Raw genomic sequence first — 19768 nt, forward strand, 5'->3', positions numbered from 1 at the left:
CTCAGTAACAGCCCGCCAGCGAGGAAAGGCGAGCCAGGCGGGAGGCAAAGAGGACACACCGCATTTCTAAGAGGCAAGAAAGAAAGGAAGGAAGGAAAAAAATAACCCAAGCGGCGCAGAGTGGACTCTGGCCCCGGAGAGCACGGTCAGGCGCCGGAACGTGGACCTAGAAGCACCGGAATGCAAACAAAGCTCGCGGGCGCCTGTGCAGGGCTCGCGGGGAAGCCCAGAAAGTTTGTTTTATGATGGCTTGAGTGCGCGAGTGTGTGCAGGGAGCGAGTCTGCCAAGTTTCTCTCCCCCGTTGCGTTATTTGGGGGGAGATGTCTCTCCCCTGAACCAGCGTGGGCTTGGGGGCTTGTGCTGTGGAAGGCACCTGTCTCTCATTTTATTGTTATTTTTTTGGGGGGGGGAGGAGGGGCGTAAGTCATCATGTCGAAAGTGATCCAGAAGAAGAACCACTGGACTAGCAGGGTTCACGAATTCACCGTGAAGCGGGGACCCCAGGGCGAGCTGGGGGTGACGGTGCTGGGGGGCGCGGAGAACGGAGAGTTTCCGTATGTCGGAGCGGTGGCGGCGGCCGAGGCGGCGGGGCTTCCCGGCGGCGGCCAGGGCCCTCGGCTGGGCGAGGGGGAGCTGCTTCTGGAGGTGCAGGGGATCCGGGTGTCCGGTTTACCCCGCTATGACGTACTGGGAGTTATCGACAGCTGCAAGGAGGCCGTCACCTTCAAAGCCGTCAGACAAGGTAAGACGGGACGCGCCTCCCGGAGGCACCCCCAGAAAAGGGAATCGGCCTGCGGAGGCTCCCCCCGCCCCCCAACTCGATTTCCCGCTTTTCTCCTGCGAATGCGGCATAGAGGGGAAGTTGAGGCCGTGCGCCCTGTGATATAGTGAAATACAGAGTTGTTGAGAGGTTGTGGGTTGTTTGCTCACCTGCGTTGGGAAGAGGGGCTTGGGTTTGCGCGGGGAAGCGCGGAGATTTTTCCCAGGCCTGGTTTGCCAACCTGTTATCTCTGCCACCAAGTGCAGCACAGCTTGCCTGCACCTCGAGGAGAGTTGGCAGGGGCAACGTGGACGCTCTCCTGACTCCCTGGGCGAGCGTTGCAGCAGGCGCGGTTGCTGCGTTCTTTGGCCATTTGTCTGTTTCCAGACCTGGAGAATGGGTACGAAGGAGGTGAGGGTCTTTGGTTGTTGGGCCGCCTCCGTCAGAAAGTTAGCGTCACCCGCGACTGCCCAGGTGGGTCCGGGCATCACCTCCTGGCAGTTCCAAAGCCCGCCGCCTGAAGATCCTGCATTCACCCCACAGCAGGATGACGCATGTGTCTCGACCGTGTGGCCCGGCCCCAGGCTCGTGGGTGGCGGTTGGGGGGAGAGAATGGAGAGGGTATTTCAGTGCTACTCAAGCCCAAGTTTATACTGCCACCAACATCACCACCATCTCCATCACTAAGACCATCATCATCCCTGTGATGACGATGATAGCTGCTCTTTCCTGTTAGCTTACTACGTGCCAGGCTCTATGTAGAATGCTTTTCTTGCACTATCTTGCTCTGATTGACAACAGTTCTGAGACCGAGTTGTTCTTATAAACCCCATGTTACAGATAAGGAAACTGGGACTGATGTTGGTTCAGTTACTCGTCCAAGGTCACACAGATGCCAAGAGTGATGGTGTGAGCCCTTGTTGCAGAGCCTTAAGCACTGAGGAGGAGGAGGTGGGGGAATGACCATGGGAGCCCCGAGGAGCGCCCTGGAGAGGAGGGAGTGGAAGCAAATTCATCTCTCAGAAGCCTGGAGGAGTGATGACCTTTATGATGGCTGCTGGTGGGGGCGGGGAGTCCCTTACATCTTAGTTTGGTGCAGGCATGGGGCTGTCCCTGATACAGTCCAATAGAGAAGGACTGGACTCCCTTAAAGGGAGCCCTTGTATGACCATGCACCATGACGCAGGTTCTTCCCCGTGAAAGCACCAGGTTGAGCCCTGGTGAAAGGTTCCCATATGTGCCTGCGTGGGCTTGGAAGGGCAAGCAGCAGCTGGAGGAATGTGTCAGAGGAAAGAAGGGTTGGGCTGAGCTAGTCCTCTTTTGGAAACAGGCCCGTTCCAAATGAAACGGAGGAGGGGGACAGGGAGAAGAGCTGGGCCTTTTGGTAGCTTTGGGAGCCGAGGGACTGACGGTTATGGAAAGCTCCTTCCATTTATGTCCTCATTGTGCGCTTGCACACCTCCTCCAAGAAGCCCTCAGGCATCCTGCCCAGATGAACGAATCCTTCTTCCTCTGGACTCCCCTAAAGGTGTATCTTGTAGTTTTTTTACTTACTCTGAACTATGTTAGTTCCTTCCCCTCATTTCCATACAAGGTGGTAAGCTCATTGAAGGGAGAGACTGTGGCTCATTCATTGCACATCTCCCCAGCTTTGGTTGAGGTCCATCACCTTGCCTCACTTGAGAATGTGTCCTCCCTCATCTGTAAACTGGCTTTCTTGAGTCACATAAACTAATAAGCACAAAGGGTGCAGAACAGTGCCTGGCACACAGTAAGTGCTCAATAAAGATTAGCTATTATTGTTATGTTTAAAGTGAATTGGGGCAGTTATTTATTTCTAAGTCTAGCTTTTAGTGTCAGGAACCTGAATTATGAAGTTAATACCAGTACCTGGATTATTAGGACTTGATAGAACTGTAGAGAAAATACTGTAGCATTTGATGGGATCAGCTGCTGGTCGCCGTGCAGGGGCATTTTGGAGAAAGGGCTGGTGGAAGGACAGGCAGGAGTTCCTGCATGTCCTGTGCGGGGGTCTCCTGGTGTCTAATGGGTCCAGTGGGGGCTTGTTCTCAGTGTGCAAGCTACTGCATGTGGCTGAGCCTCCCTCCATCAGTTACCAAAGATTGGGAGGCATCGTCCCAGGGCCACCTCATCATGGCAGTCCGGAAGGGTTGGTCAGCTAACAAAGTGTGTTTGGAATCAGGTATCTCTGGGTTCGAAGGAAACTGTAGCTACGTAGGAATGCTCATAGAATGTGTGTGTGTGTATATGTGTAGGCAAATCTACTTGTTCTTCTTGTAATGGGATAGAATAAAGATATTTATGGGGACGCTTGAATGGCCTGGAATCCACCACAGTATAAAAGCTACTATTTCCTGTAATGATTACACAGGCACAGGTAGCTCTTCTAACATCTTCATTACAGAAAGACGGCACTAGAAAGCATTTCACCAGCCTGCTCTTTTATATTGAGAACAAGAGTTAAATTATACTACGAAATTGCTCTTCCTGTGCTTTCATTACTGTGTTTTAATCATATTAGATAGGCTTCTACTTGGTACATGGTAAAGGAAAAATGTTACTTTTGTGTTTGCACCTTCAACTAGCCACTACCAGGGACACGGGTCACTCTGGGTGCTGTCTGTATGAAAATGTCATGGTCTTCTTGTGGGAGAAGATTCTGCTGTTTCTGTTTCATGGCAACTCTCTGAAAAGATGCACAGACCGAAATAGTCTGTAGCAAATGGTATTATGTGAAGCAGGACTGGATTGTGAAAGAATCAAGCTAAATGGATCTACCAGGTTAGAGTTGATTCATTTTAAGTGGAGAGGACAGTCTTTTGTCACAAAAGTGCCTAATAAGAACGTACAAATACGTATATATGTTATATAAAATAAATGTTACTTTATATATATAATAAAGCATATATATGTACTATATATACTATAGGTATATGTTTACCTGTAATAAAATGCGCAGATCTTAAGTATATAGTTTGATGGGTTTTGACAAGTGTATATGCTCATGTTAGCTTCACCCAAAGCAAGATACAGAGCACTTCCATCACCCCAGAAATTTCCCTCCTGTTCCTTTCTAGTCAGTTCCCCCCACCTCTTCCAGAGGCATTGACTGTTTGATTTTTCTCACCATGGATTAATCTTGCCTGTCATTGAAATTCATATAAATGAAATAATGCAGTGTGTACTCTTTTGTGTCTGGCTTTTTTCACATATTGTGTGTATCACGGTTGTTTTGTATTGTTGAGTAGTATTCCATTGCATACATATACCAGATTGTTTACATTTTTGCTTGTCAATGGACATTTGGACTGTTTATTTTTTCATCTATTATGAATAAAGCTGCTGTAAATATTCCAGTTCGGCCACATCTTTGCCAGTCTTTGATCTGGTCTGTCTTTTGAACTTTAGCCATTCTAGTGTATGTGGAAAAAGAGGAAAAGTACAGTAATCCCCCCTTATCTGCGGGTGATACGTTCCAAATCAGACACAGTAAGAGATTAAACACAACATGAGAGAGAACAAATTATAACTATGTAGTATAATAAAAGTTATGGGAATGTGGTCTCCCTCTCTCTCAGAATATCTTACTGTACAAATTTACTGCCTTTTCCATCTTAACTAAGCACTTATCATGCACTGTGGCTACAACTTGTGCAGTTTTAAGTATGACAGCAAAGCTAGCACATATTTCTTTTTCCTTCTCACAATTTCACAGATAGAAAATTCGTTCTTACTGTAGATCTTAGCATCCACAGCATACGATTTTATTAAGTCGAGAACATTCACCTTTTCACTTCAAGGAAGCACTTTACGGCTTCTCTCGGGCAGATCCGAACTGCCAGCATCACTCCTCTTGTGCTTTGGGGTCATTACTGCGTAAAATAAGCGTCACTTGAACACAAGCAGTGTGGTACCTGGATAGTCAATTTGATAACTGACCTACTAAGTAACCAATGGGCAGGATACCCTGGGCAAAGGGATGATTCATGTCCTGGGCAGGACAGAGGGGGAAGGCGGGAAATTTCATCCTGCTATTGGTGTACAATTTAAAACGTCTAAATCGTGTATTTCTGGAATTTTCTGTTTAATATTTTCAGACCGTGGTTGACTGTGAGTAACTGAAATCACAGAAAGCAAAACAGCAGATAAGGGGGAACTACTACAATTAAGGAAGCTTAGCTCTAGGATATACCTAGTATTTTTTGAGCGCTTGGTTTAGGAAGTGCCAGGCCCTTGGCTAAGCTAGTGCTTTATGGGCATTTTGTTCTTTATTCCTCCCAACTGGACTCAACGTGTCAGAAACTGAGGTCCAGAGAGTGTGGGTGGCTTCTTCAAGGGTCATACAAGTGGCTGAAGTAGAGCTGGAACTCAGCCGTGTTGGATTTCAAAACCCACATGCTTCTAGTTCCTGGGTCAGTGGGTCTCAAAGTAGGCTCCCCAGACCAGTGGTATTAACATCACCTGGGAACTGGTTAAACATGCAGATTCCCGGGCCTCAGCCCTACTGATACCTAAACTCAGGAGGGTGGAGCCTGTGCCGTGTTTTTAACAAGGTGACTCTCATGCATGCCCAATTTTGAGCACCACTGTCCTAGGGTATAGACTGCATTGGAAATATGGCATCGAGTGGGGCAGGTGATCTGTGTTCTAGAACAAGCTTGGCCACTAGTGCTGTCATCTCTGGTGAGTCACCTCTTTGGGCCTTTCTTCATACCTAAAATAAGTGGATGTATCCTTTTAGATCCTTTGCGCTCCTAAAATGCTAAGATTCCCTGAATAACCCAGACTCCAAAAGTTTAGAAGGGTGTGATTGTAGTTTCCCAAACTGGTAATATTATAGGTCACACTTACATATTTTTGTAAGTGAATTTTGTGGCTTTGCAAATTACCCAGGAACCAAACTGTCCCTCCACTTTTTTTATAGACAGAATGGAGGCAATAAATAAGTCACAATTTAAAAACCACACACACACACACAAAAATAAAATAAAAAATAAAAACCACAACACTACCACCAGACCCTTCCCTTCACCGTAATGAGGGACTTAGGACCACATACAATTCAATATAGTTCTTTGTGCCTTTCTGGGTTTTGTTTTGACATTGTGTGTTTATTTTGACCAGTTGGAATATATTACAAGAGCTCTGTAACAAAATAATTCTGTTCTCATTTTGAAATACAGTGCCATGTCTTGCTGAGTTTCCTGTGAATTCTGCATCGCAGTCTCTGGTCTTGCTTTTTCTCTGCCTCTTCCACCCCCCGCTACACTCTGCCAGGATGGCCACAGGATTGACTCCTCTCCTTAGTGTCTCTTCAGAAAGACCTTCTCATCCGGTGGTGTGCTGCTAAAGGCTTAACAGCCGGCTTTGGTGGAGGGGAGACTGATTTGTAGCGTCACTGGAGTTGGGAAGAGATCCATGTAATTGGAGCCAGTAGGAGCTGGCACCACCATTCCACTGACCCCGTATAAGATAGCGCCTTGGATCACATGCCATCCCCTCATCCTGGTTTGTGTTTCAAAGCTTTGACACAATTTCACATTATCGGGCTTCCCTGGTGGCACAGTGGTTAAGAATCTGCCTGCCAATGCAGGGGACATGGGTTTGAGCCCTGGTCTGGGAAGATCCCACGTGCCACGGAGCAATGAAGCCCGTGAGCCACACTACTGAGCCTGCGCACCACAACTACTGAAGCCCATGCGCCTAGAGCCCGTGCTCCACAAGAAGAGAAGCCACGGCGATGAGCAGCCCGTGCACCGCAATGAAGAGTAGCCCCCGCTTGCCACAACTAGAGAAAAGCCCACGTGCAGCAACGAAGACCCAAAGCAGCCATAAATAAATAAATAAATTTATATATTAAAAAAAAAACAACCTCGTAATTTCACATTATCTTCTTCTTTTGCTTCTTTATTGTCTGTCTCTCTTCCCACTGGAATGTAAGGTCCATGAAAACAAGAAGTTTATCTCACTTGTTCACCCCTCTATTTCCCAGCACCTAAAATAGTACCTGGCAAGTCATAGGTGTTCACTAAAATTTGTTGGCTGCATAAATGAATTTTCTCTTGTTGCTTCTTTTTTTTTTTTTTTTTTTGCGGTACACAGGGCTCTCACTGTTGTGCCCTCTCCTGTTGCGGAGCACAGGCTCCAGACGCGCAGGCTCAGCGGCCATGGCTCACGGGCCCAGCTGCTCCGCGGCATGGGGGATCCTCCCAGACCGGGGCACAAACTCGTGTCCCCTGCATTGGCAGGCGGACTCTCAACCACTGTGCCACCAGGGAAGCCCTCTTGTTGCTTCTTATTCGGATGGTGAGTGCAGACCAGGACATCCACATCTTTCCTTCTTTCCTCCGTATTTGTCTTTGATTTCTTGTCATTTACGATCCTAATATGTTCATTTTCTCATCACCAGATTTTACAGTCAGCTGATTCTCAGTGTCTAATAATTTATACCGAGCTATAAATAAATAAATGACGGACAAGGCTTAATGAATTGTATTTAAGTATTTCTGCCTGTTGACTCTAGGTGGAGTTTAAGAAGTGAAATTTCAGGTGTTCATTCAGCAAGCAGGGTGATGAGGAGCTTTTCTGTTTTCTGTTTATGCGGGACCTGGTCTATGTCAGCATCCAGAAGAATGACACCTTACCTCCGTTTTCTTGTGCATTGTCCTTGTGTACAGTGTTTCCAGCCGACAGCAAACTGGGTCTTTGCTACAGAAAACAGTCTGATTTTTGTCCCCTCTTGCTCTTAAACTGTGCTTGGTGTTTACGTCTTTTTTTTTCTTTTAACTTAAACTTTCAAAAATCAATCTATTTTTGTTCTTGCTGCCAAAAGACCACTCTCTGAAGGATATTTTTAGGTTACATTGTGGAACATTCTACAGCTTTTACAAAAAATAATGCAAGGACAGGCAACCCAACATGTCCATTGTTTCTGGAGGCCGCCCTTTGCCAATGGCTGTGTTATTTAAAAATAGATTAGCTTGACCTTATGATGCAGTGGCATACAGTTGGCTCACTGCATTTGTTGGCATTCATTACCCAGCTAGTTTCGGATGGCAGAATTGATGATATCCACCAAGGGGAATTAAGTGGTTTATAAGAGAAAACATTCTGACATCTCCTCACCACAAGGGTTTACATGAAGGATGTTGCTTTATAAACGATGGTTATTTAATGCAAAACACCAGTCTCTGATGTTAGTGGTCCCTTCCTTGAGTTTGTATATATGTGTAACAGGATATACTGATTTTGTATACACTGAGAATAAAGGCTGTCAAATTCGTTAAGGGCTGGCATTCATATCCTAAAAAAGTAGGTTACTGCCTTCCTGCCTGTCTTTATGCAGCTCATATGTGAGATCTATAACCTTGAAAAATCCTTGGTAAATATTGGCGCTTTGCTCTACTGCATCCCTATGGATGTCGACATCCATATAGTATGTCTGGTGAATTTGTTTTGGTGTGTTCACAGCTGAACCCCCATGGATGTCAAGGACAAGCAAGTGATGCTGACTTTTGCTTTATAGTATAGTGTGGCCTATGGAGGGTCCAGTGTGTTCTGGATGTCATACTTTCTGAAGGCACGTAGCAAACATAATTTGAACAATGTCTTTTGTTTTATTTTATTTTTAGCCGTGCCTCGAGGCTTACGGGATCTTAGTTCCCCGACCAGGGATGGAACCCAGGCCCCCGGCAGTGAAAGCGCTGAGTCCTAACCACTGGACCGCCAGGAAATTCTGAGCAATGTCTTTTATGATCAAATAGTAATCTTCTCTTTTCATAGGCAAGTGATTAAAGAATGGAGTAATCCATTACGTGCAATCATGTCTCTAGTCCCTTTCGCCGAGGGGAAACGGAAGTCCTCCCAGTGACTCACAATCTGGCCTGTGACTTGTCTTCTCTCTCCCTGGCCGTGGCCTGCTGGCCCGACCTGGACACCTGGGAGGCTTACTCTCTCACGAACTTCAAGTCTTTCCCACTTGCCTTGTCATTCCCTATTCCCCTCCTCTGCTTTATTTTACTTTATCATATGTCGATCATTTCAAAATAACTAAGTTCCTTGTTTTGTCTCTCTTTCTTTAATATAAGCTCCGAGAGGGCAGGGCTGTTGTTGATCTCAGTACTGAGAATAGTGCCTGATGCATAGTAATTGCTCCAGTATTTCTTGAACGTCCACTGTCAGATTTAGAACTAGAATAACTCTGCTGGGCTCGGTTGCCTCTGAAAATTCCAATATTTGAAAGTCTCTGAAAATGTAGGTACTTTGTGATGGATCGCATTAAACTTGATAAGGGTTTAACACTTGCAGTCCATGAGTTGGGCTAAATAGAGCTTCAATGATTGATCTAGGAGTATTCTTGAAGACAGTGAGCATTGCTGGCAGGGCTCAAAATGGTCTTTATTTTAGGGATTTAAGGCAGCACTGTGCTGAGTCTGTCAGCGAACTTTGCACACTCTCTCACCCTCCAGTGGACCGTGAGACGTTCTTCTGGGCGCCGTCAGCTGTGTGTATAGACTTTTCCTGTTACCATCTGCAGTGTGGTGAGAATGAGTTACGTAAGAGAATTACATCCTCCCGGCTAAGGTGTCAACCCCATTCCTATTGCCAACAGAGCCGTCAGTGTGCGCCTTTAACGGAATGCAGTTATGTGTTCCACAGTAAGGCTAATCTCTCAGCCCATTGTGGGACTCGAAGCTCTCTTTATGGACAGTGGCATGATGGTGCAATTAAAAGGCCATTATGCCCTGATTATAAGCCATGTTTCACAATTATTGCCCTATACAGTGTTAACAGGACTGCAGCGCTGCTCGTAAGATAATCCACAAGTAGCCATTTATTGATGTGTTGTAGATCGGCAGGTTTTGGACTCAGGCTGAGCTGGGTTAGAAACCAGCCTTTTCAGTTCACTAGCTGGGTTACTCAGGGCGAGATAGAAGGAGGAGATTGAGGTAAACCACACGGCACAGGGCCTGGCACGTGTTGAGCGCCCACAAAATATTGGCTTCTGTTATTGTTTGAACGTTCCCTGTTGGAAAGCACTTGGGAGAGAAGAAAGAATCTCTTGAGAGATAGAGATTGTGGTACACAGTTCCCTGGAGAGCTTTTCAAGTCTAGAAAAAGCCCCCATTTTTCTGCCTGATTCAGATGCCACTATTTCAAAAGGCTGAGACTGGATTAGTTCAGACAAGTAAGAAGGAAGCCTCTAGATGTCACCGTGTGGTAGAGGTCTGAGCTGCCTAAACTTCTATGTTGTCACTGGTGACGAATTGATTCTAATGATGGTCATTGGGACCCAGGTTCAGTAATGTGTAAAGGAAGGACAGGTCCTCTCCTTACTCCCTGGAGGTCCTGGGCAGGGCAGTACCAGCAAGGGTGATCCTTGAGAACTGGACACTGAGGTCCTCTGATCTTCCTGGCACCACACCTGAGCTCCCAAATCAGGAAAGGCTGGGGAGGCAGCAGGGCTTGGTGTTATAAGGGTTTGGAGTCAAGCTGGTTAGGTCCAACTCCAGCTGAAGAACCATGGGCATGTTGACCTCCCAGAACCTCAGTTGTTCCAGGTGAAAACGAGAATAATACCTACCTCGTAGAGTGGTTGTGAGGATTAAATGAGAAAACGTATGCAAAATACTTTGTCCTCTGCTTGGCGTGTAAATAGTGCTTACAGCAATGCCTACCTAATAGCAGCCATGTTAATTTTCACTTCAGAAGTGAAGACCCAACAATGATTTCCTCTAAAGCAGTGATTTTCAACTGGGGGTGATTTTGACCCGCAAGGGACATTTGGCAATGTCTGGAGACATTTTTGGTTGTTACCGCTCCGGAAGGGGGAGTGCTAGTGGCATTGAGGGAGCTGAGGCCAGGGATGCTGCTAAACATCCTACACAGTACAGCCCCCATGGCAGAGAGTGGTGTCCAACCCCAAATGGCCCTAACGCTGAGACTGAAAAACTCTTCTCTAAGGTATAACTTCATGGTTGAGACTGAGAATCTGAAATAGGAGCAGTAAACTAATCACGGTAACTAATATTGATCTTCCAACATGTCCCTGAGACCCCGGTTAGGTTTTTACATGGGTAGATGATGTAATTCTTATTTTAGCCCTGAGAAAATTAGCTGGAGAGTTCAAGTAATTTATCCTGGCCTCCAGGCAGCTGACAGAGGTGAGATTCAAGCTCAGATCCGCCTGGTTCCAAAATTCTTATCCCAGGTTTCCGCACTAGAAGTGTGTTGACCTCTAGTCAAGTGTGTTAGGCTGTAATATTGCTGCCTGAGACAGCATACCATGCCTGGTGACGCTACCAAAGAGAGTCCCAGAAATTAAAAAAAAAAAAAAAAAAGGATTCCCAAAGTGTTTGTTGGCCAGAACACAGAGGGTGCTGCTATATAGTTTCAAGCAATTCTGCTTATTTGCCTTCTCCTGCCTGATCTCCCTCACCAACACTGTTGATTCTTTCCTCCTCTGTGCTCTCTCTGTCTTTTTTTCCCCCCACACACAACATGATTTCAATAGTCACAATAGTGTCTTGTAATGTAGATTTGCTCTTCTGTCTCCTGTACTGGATTGTGTGTTTCTTGAATTCTTGAAAGCAGCATCCCTGTTTTATGTCTCTTTGCAATCTCTGCCCTCCCTAGGTACTCAAGCAATCACTTTTGAATTGAATTCTTTTGAGGTAATGGGTAGGCATAACTTTTAAATAAATAAGAAAATTCTTGCCTAAGATCTTGTTGGCTCGAAGATCCGCGGCTTATTTTTAAAGCATATTAAATATACTTAGCCATATGTCTGACTTTTCTGTGATGATTTAAAATGGTTGTCTGCCAGTTGTTGTAGCATTTTGAACTGTCGGGAAAATATTGAATTAATTGTGTTGAAGGTCTTAGAGGGCCTTTATTCTGACCAGATGTGTGCAGTGATGGAGCCTATTGCTTATGTAACGCGACCACAGAAGGCATCACTTTGGCTTGATTTAAATAGAGTCAGTATTTTACCACCTGGATTCTTGGCCAAGTGTTGGAATTTACATCTGATAGGGAGAGCCTGTTCATTTCCTCCTCCAACTATCAGCCTGTTTAAGTCTGTGTGACTTGGTTAAGAATTCAAAACTCAAGATCAAGTAGTTAAAAAAGGACTTTCTTTGGTGTTGGAGCATGTAGGTTTTTTTTTTTTTTTTTTAAAGAAAGCATAGGCATCATCTAGATTTTTTGGTTTCTAATCTTTTAAAAACTCAAATAGTTTTATGATCATGGATGACTGTCAGTCACTCTCCATGGTTGGTCTGTGCTTCCACAGCTTATGGTTTTTTCATGGTGAAATTAATTTTTTCCCTCATTTAAACAATGTGTATGATAGAGAAAAATGTGAATATATGAAAGGAAAATGTATCCACATGGCCCATAATCCCACCTCCAGACATTTATATATATAAACATATGTAAATACACACACATGTTTTTTTGGTAGATTTTTTTGGGAGGGTCTTTTTTTTCTGAAAATTGGATAATCGCACACACGCTGTTTTGGTGAGATTTTTCTTTGTGCCTCACAAGATATCACAGACTTTTTTTCTATGCTACATGTAGATTGACTGTACCATTTTGATGGCTGTGGAATCAGTTTTTGGTTGTGCTATAATATGTTAAATCATATGCTTTCAGAGTGAACATTTAGGTTGTTTTCAGTTCCTATTTTACCCAACACATTGATGAATATCCTTATATATACATTTTAGTGAAATTCTTCAGCTATTTTCTTTGGATAGATATCTAGAACTTCTTGGCTTACATGAATTTTATCTTTTAAAGACCTAATTCCCACCATCATCTTGTTCTTCAGGCCACTTATCAACTTAAATCCTTGCTGCCTGGATGTGAGAGTCCTGTATTTCTTTACTTATCTCAGAATAGATCCTATGTAGGCCTGGAATTGTTCCTTTATAATAGTCATCACAAATGCAAATACTGACTGGGTATTTTATAGGGCATTAGGGCGTGGTGGGGACTAGGGTAAAAGGGAGCAGCTGCCACTCAGCTTCAGCCCGTTGTTGACATGTGGGGACATTGCCCACCGTTGCCAGGTTTTTCAAGCTTTCAAGAGAACGCAGAAGCTTGGATTGTTAAAAAAATGAACTTTGCCAATGTAATAGTGTTGATTCAAAGTTTTCCAAAAGCATGGATAAACCAAGCCAAACACATCTGGGAGCCATATTTGGTCCTCAGGCAACAGGCTTGCAGCCTCTGGTTGACATATCTGTCTTTCCCACTTGATGTCTCTCACACTTCATCTCTTCAAGAGCAGTCATCACATTTCTTACTCTTGTCTGTGTTCTTAGGGCCCAGGATAGTGACCAACACACAGTAAGGGTCCACAAATGTGGGTTGAAGTGAATAATAAGTTCCAGAAGTAGTCCAGTTTGTCCACGTAAGATTATTGGGGGAGTCAGCCAGTGACAGCTCTCCCAGTCGAGTTGCGAGGAGTGGGGGAGAGGATATATTTTGACAGCTGATCGTGATTCTTGGACTATTTTATTGCAGGGTCGTGGTCTGCTGAATCTTAGAACTGGGTGCAGAGTAGTGTCTCGATGATGACATTTATATGAATATGTACTGGGAATAGTATACATTCTCTGCTCTAAGGTGATTTTACTGTGAAATGTGTGGTCTTACAAATAAAAGAATGAATGAGTTTTATGTATACTTCTTAGGGCAGTTTTAAATATAGCAAGAAAAATCCCTAATAACATGACTTGTTTGGGCATTCTACAGGTAAATCAGCACCTAGACTTTTACTCCAAGAGTGGATGCTTTCAGAACACAGTTAACCTCTAAGACTGGCGAGCCTCTGTTCTCCAGGCCAGTGTTATCTGGTAGAATTTTGTATTTTGAAAACCAGTGCAGCCCTTCTTTCTTGCCTGCGAAATAGCTTGTTCTGCGTTGCAGAGTTCATGGCAGGTACCAGGTTTGCTGGACTAGGATGGGGAAGGGAACTTGGGTAATTCAGATTAGAAGTTTAGGCAGTGCAGTTTTCCTGTTCAAGAGCTAAGCTAGGAAGGGCGTATAAAATGAAAACTGTGTAGTTGTCAGCAAAAGCCCGACATGGAGTTCAAACTCTGCCAGGTGGGGATTGGGACTGTGTTTCTATTCTCTCTTCTCTCGTCCCCTTCCCTCTCTCCATATCCGTATCAGAGTAAGAACATTCCAAGAGACTGTCTAGGAATTCAGATTCTAGATAGGACATTCTATTTGTGATCCAGTACTCTGGATGTGAGACAAAACTAAGGAGCATTTTCCAGTTGAGACGACTGTATGCCCTGATCCACCTCCTTCATTGTGATCACCACTTTTGGGGCACCCAGGATTCCCCCAAGTTGGCATGAAATTTGGCTTCTGTTCTACTTTTTTTTTTTTTTTTTTAATATTTTTATTTATGTATTTATTTGGCTGTGCCGGGTCTTAGTTACGGCATGCAAACTCTTAGTTGCAGCATGTGGGATCTAGTTCCCTGACCAGGGATCGAACCCAGAGCCCCCTGCGTTGGGAGCGTGGAGTCTTAGCCACTGGGCCACCAGGGAAGTCCCCTGTTCTACTTTAACATGCCCAAGGGGGACTTCTCTGGTGGTCCAGTGGGTAAGACTTCGCGCTCCTAATGCAGGGGGCCGGGGTTCGATCCCTGGTTGGGAACTAGATCCCGCATGCCGCAACTAAAGATCCCGCGGGCTGCAATGAAGACCCAGTGCAGCCAAAAATAAATAAATAAACAAATAAATACATATTTTAAAAAAATCATAAAATGCCCAAGGATAAGATGTAGCAGGAAAACTTACATTCTGCGGTGTTTGAGACTGGACAATCATTGGTAAATTTCTCAAGCTTTGGTCTTTGGTAAAGAGTCTAGCCATAGTGAATCATGCCATACGCAAAATCACAGTTTAGTACCTGCACAGGGTCTAGGAAGACTTTAGAAAACACAAAGTGTTGTTTCAATATTGATACATTGTACACATATCATGATTTATAAGAGAAATATCAGAGAGAGAGAATGCCCAGCAAAGGAAAAATTGATGCAGCTCTTGCCTATTTCTGTCTAAGTCTGCGGGAAAAAACTGCCATAAGGAGGAAAGGACCAGGCTTTCTTAAGCAATGTGAATCTGTTTCTGATACATTTTAGCTAAAAATGTAAGCTTAAGTTATTTTGCATGAAATAATTATCTCCAAGGAAGACAATTGTGAGAAGATGGCATTAATGGGAAGATGATAGCCGGTTGTCACTGTTGGAGTCTTTTTTGGTGGAAGGAACCCATCCATGGGTTTTAATAAAACATGATGAGTCACCCTATTGCCTGAATTCCTGAGGGAAGAGAGACATCCTGGAAAGGCTGTGAGGGAAATTTGCAGCCCTGGGCACCTGTTACCAGGCACTTATATTCACCTGATGGCTGCCAACAGCTTGCAGGCAGAGCTGATTGGAGAAAATGATCAACTTCAGAACCAGTGGCCCACAGATTGGGTTTTAGGTAAATGGAAAGTACATCAGAATTACCTGGGCGAGTTTGCAATCTCTGGGCATCTGCGGGCGAGTTTGTTAGTGATGCTGACTCATGTCTCCCTGCCCAGTGGAGTCCTGATAACCCCAACTGCAAAGAATGGTCCACAGAACGGTCACCGGTTCAGAATCATCCAGAGGGTTTATGAAAAATGGGGATTACTAGGCCCCATCTCAGACCTGTGGAATCAAAAATCCTAGGGGGTGGTCCCTGTGAATCCACACGTTTTAGAAAAAGTTCTGGCTGGTTGTGGAAATTGAAAGCTTGAGACTCCAGGCTCTAACATGCTGGCCACTTCAAATCCAGTTCCCTAATAAATGATGGTAACAGACTCCACTCTATACTCGAATGAACACTGATTGGGGAAGGGAGGCGAGAATAGAAAGACTAACTGAGTTACTCGAGCCTCCGGTTCTTCTAGGGTCGCACATACTGGCTATGTGCGGGTGTGTATGTGGAAGGTCATTTTCTTGCTTCAGCATCCTAGCATTAACCTGGCAATTGAAGAGACCTCTTCCTCACCACCACATGCCTTTTTAAAATAGGAAAGGAACTCTGGAGGAAAGGAAGTACAATCCAGTAGAACTTTCTGCAGTGATGGAAATGTTCTTTACCTATGCTGTCTGATATTTTATCCACTAGCCATATATGGAGATTGTGTGCTTGTCATGTGGCTGGTGTGGCTACCTTTCACCAGCCACACTATGAAAATGAATTTTTTCATTTTATTTACATGGAATTTATTTAAATTTAAGTCTAAGTAGCCACATGGCTGGTGTCTACCAGACTGAACAGTACGGGAGACATTGCCATTACAAATGGTGAGGACAGTCATATTTCTTTGGTGACACATTCAGCTGCTCCAAGAAAAAGAGGCTGGAGTGACCCTTTGTGTTGATGTTTGTTAAATGTGAAAGCCTGGGATAGGTAGTTTTCAAGTGTCCTTTTGACCGCTTTCTCAATGTATTTACTGGTGACAGTTTTCTTAAAGAAGCTCAGTGTATGGCGATGCTAGGGATGATGTTTTTCCTGTGGACTGCTCTGTCTCCAGCACCTAATATCACAAATGGTGGAATAAATTATCTGAATTTGAGTATTTTATGCAGAGAGGGAGACTCTAAGTTATCTTGGAGTTGCATAAACCATTTAATCACCTTGATGCTTTTGGTTACAAGTCATAAAAATCAACTCAGATGACTTAAACAACAAAGAAGATTAACTGATGCAAGTAACCAAGAATTTCAAACAAGGAGGGAGCTTCAGGTAGGGTTTGATCAGGGCATGGGTCCTGTTTCTCTGATTTGCTTCAGAGCTGCCACTAGCCCACATGATGTCTTTGTTCAAAGTAGAAACTGTATATCTCTTCTGGGCAGACACATCTGTGCATGGCCTGGAGAGCAGAGTATGGGCTGGATTTCAGCCTATACTCATCAGCTGTAAGGACACAGCCTAGATCTTGTAAGGGATAGCCTTGATTCTCTCAGTAATGCTCTCTTCACAGTGCTGGCTTGGCCTTAGAATGGCTTCTCTTGTTTGCAGATGGGTGACCATGGCAAAAGGGGTGACATGCCTGCTTATTTACAGCTAGGGGGAGAGAAAGTGAGAGGAATGTCATATGCTGTGTGCTGAGTGGCTTAGGTCTGCAATCCCTAAACCAATTCTGGAAGCTTAAGCAAACCATTGGCTACTTGTAGCCTACTGCAATAGAACCAAGATTTAGAAACCCTGGTCCGGACTCAAGTGTTACCTTCTCATAGAACCTTCCTGTCCTCCAGTCACTCATCACTTCATCACTCTACTTTTGTCTTCACCCTCATCACTATCTGAAATTAGCCCCTTTGTTTATTATCTGTCCCACCGGAGTGTAATTATCTTGAGGGCAGGAACCTGAATCATATACTTTCTTATTCTTATGGCAAAGCAGTACCTGGCACCTGACAGCTGAGCAGCACAAACATTTGTTAAATGGACCAGTGAATGAATGAATCAACCCAAATGGTTGCCTTCTCATGGTGGTTGGTGCCTTCAGATGTGGACATGGCTCGGGGAAGAGATGAACATTAACCAGGAGCTTTGAGCAGTGCTGGAGAGCTATGGGGACATGCTGTCGATTCCCAAAGGGCAGAGTGAGAGATGAGCAGACAAGTTCTCAGTCTGCTGGCAAAGCTTGACAAGCACTGACTTGAAGAGGAAAATGGGAGATAAATAAGCAGGACAAGCCTGTGTTGTGCTGAGTGAGGTAAGACCTGAGCTTGGGTGGCTGATTTAAGACCTTGAGTACCCAGAATGCAGGGGATGCAAAGAAGGTCACCAGCCCCATTAGCTGTAGCACGTACCTCTGGAACCCAGGCCATAGGGAACCATGATCCCTGTGAATCAAGAGAGCTAAGTGTTTACAGTGTGCTGCCCTGATTTCAATACCAGCCCACTCCTTACCAGCTGTGTGGCCTTGGGCATGTGACTCAGCCTCTCTGTGCCTCAATTTCCTCATTTGTAAAAAGCAATGATAATAGTAGCGTCTGGCTGGAGGCCACACAGCTCCATGCTTAGGAGTTTTGGAATTGCACATTGGGTTCAAATCCTGGCTCCGAAAACCGTGGTAGGTGGGTGGAGGGGGGGATGCCATCTTTAGGTAAAGAGAATGTGGCCAAATGCTGTTACCCAGGCAAACAGTCTTTGGAGGAAAATAGTCTGCTTTTACATCTCCTGAGTGGTGGTAGCAGAAAGTTACAAATGTGAGGATATGCATGGGCTGCTCGTGTGTGTGCGTGTGTGTGTGTGTGTGTGTGTGTGTGTGTGTGGTGGCAGGGGAGTGGTTAAAGGTGTTTTGTTCCAGGTTTGTAAAATATAATAACATCAAATGTGCACATGCACACAACAAAATGTCCTCACTTTATCTTTGTCTCATGGGTTTGTGTGTGTGTGTGTGTGAAGTATAGCCAGCAATAATTAGGGACCCCATCTCTGACCAAGATAAAAGGGAGAAAAATAAAGGAACCCCAAATAATAAAGCAGTTGACAGATATTAACTCCCAAAGAAGAGTAAGGATGTTTGCTTTTCCTTTTATCATGTTGGGTCATGGCATTCTCACAGTTCAGCTCTAATGCCTTTCTCCTACTTTATCGTGTGAGCCTAAAAGTCTGTCTTTCTTGTCAAAGTCGGGAAGCCTTCCAGCTCTCACCTCCTCACATCGTCTGCCAGTTGGACTTCAAGTATGGGAGTGAAAGCCTAGCAGAGAAAGCTAGTAGCAATGATGCCAATGAGAGCAGAACGAGATTCAGTGCTGGGCAGGTCAGGCTTTACTCTGAGCACTGCCCAAACCTGATCTTTAATCCTCAGCACGAGCCATGAAGTGTGTGTACAGTTCTCCCATTTTAGAGGTCGGAACACTGAGGCTTGAGAGTCATTACTTGTCCCAGGTCACTCCTCAGATTTAAGTGACAGCAATGGGTTTCCTCCAGGCTTCCACCAGCATGCTGCATTATTGCCTCGTGCCATGTGGTGGGATCTACTTCAGACGGCACTGCACCACTGTGCAAATTCAGGGTATAGAAGCTTCTAGAGTGTGGTCTGGGGAAGGCCGGAAGCCAGGTACCCTTTCTTGTGCTCAGGGAGGCCACAGTCCTTGTGTCCTCCATGAGGAAGGAAACACTGGTGCCCCGGGGATGCTTTGGGGTGAGTCTGCTTGGCTCATCACAGCTCAGAGCTTCTGTTTGTCCATCCGCAGCCATGCCCTGTGCAGGTCCGGACACAAGTGCCTGCCTCTTCCAGTGCTGACACACAGCTTTCTCCTGACACGGTTCCAGGTGATGGAACTTGCACCTTATGGCCATAGCAAGGTTCTATTTGACTTTTTGAAAAATGGTGGTGAAATATATGTAACATAAAATTTTGATCATTTCAGCCATTTTTAAAATGTATAGTTCAGTGGCATTAAGTACATTCACATTGTTGTGCGACCATCACCACCACCATCCATCTCCAGAACTCTTTCATCTTCCCAAACGCTGTATCCATTAAACACTAACTCCCCATTATCCCCTCCCCTCGTCTCTGGCAGGTACTATTCTAGTCTCCATCTGTATAAGTCAGACTACTCCAGGTACCTCATGTGAGTGAATCATACAGTGTCTGTCCTTTTGTGTGTGGCTTCTTTCACTTTAGTGTACTGACCTCAAGCTTCATCCATGTTGTAGCATGTGTCAGAATTTCCTTCCTTTTAACAGCTGAGTAATATTCCATTGTATGGCTATACCACCTTTATTTATCCATTCATCTGCCAATGGGCATTTGGATTTCTACCTTCTCCTATGTGATTTTTGTCTTCCCACTGCCCTCAGAAGCAGGTGCAGTTAGGTTTTCTTGATGTCTTGGCCTCCTCTCTTCTGCTTTTTCTCCTTTCTCATAGCTTTGCCTGACCTTCCCAGGTCTGTCAGGAATGC

At 44.9% G+C, this 19768-nt stretch overlaps 1 protein-coding gene across 1 annotated transcript in view; it reads left to right on the top strand.

Annotated features, from left to right (window-relative positions):
- Positions 1-430: 430 nt before the first annotated feature.
- Positions 431-19768, top strand: part of MAGI1 (membrane associated guanylate kinase, WW and PDZ domain containing 1) — a 627906-nt gene continuing 608568 nt past the window's right edge. Inside the window, 1 exon segment of the mRNA XM_007445682.1 lies at positions 431-743. Within this exon segment, the coding sequence (XP_007445744.1) occupies positions 431-743 (313 nt within the window).

Source organism: Lipotes vexillifer, unplaced genomic scaffold (genome assembly GCF_000442215.2).
Source record: "Lipotes vexillifer unplaced genomic scaffold, Lipotes_vexillifer_v1.1 scaffold239, whole genome shotgun sequence".
Taxonomy (NCBI): domain Eukaryota; kingdom Metazoa; phylum Chordata; class Mammalia; order Artiodactyla; family Lipotidae; genus Lipotes; species Lipotes vexillifer.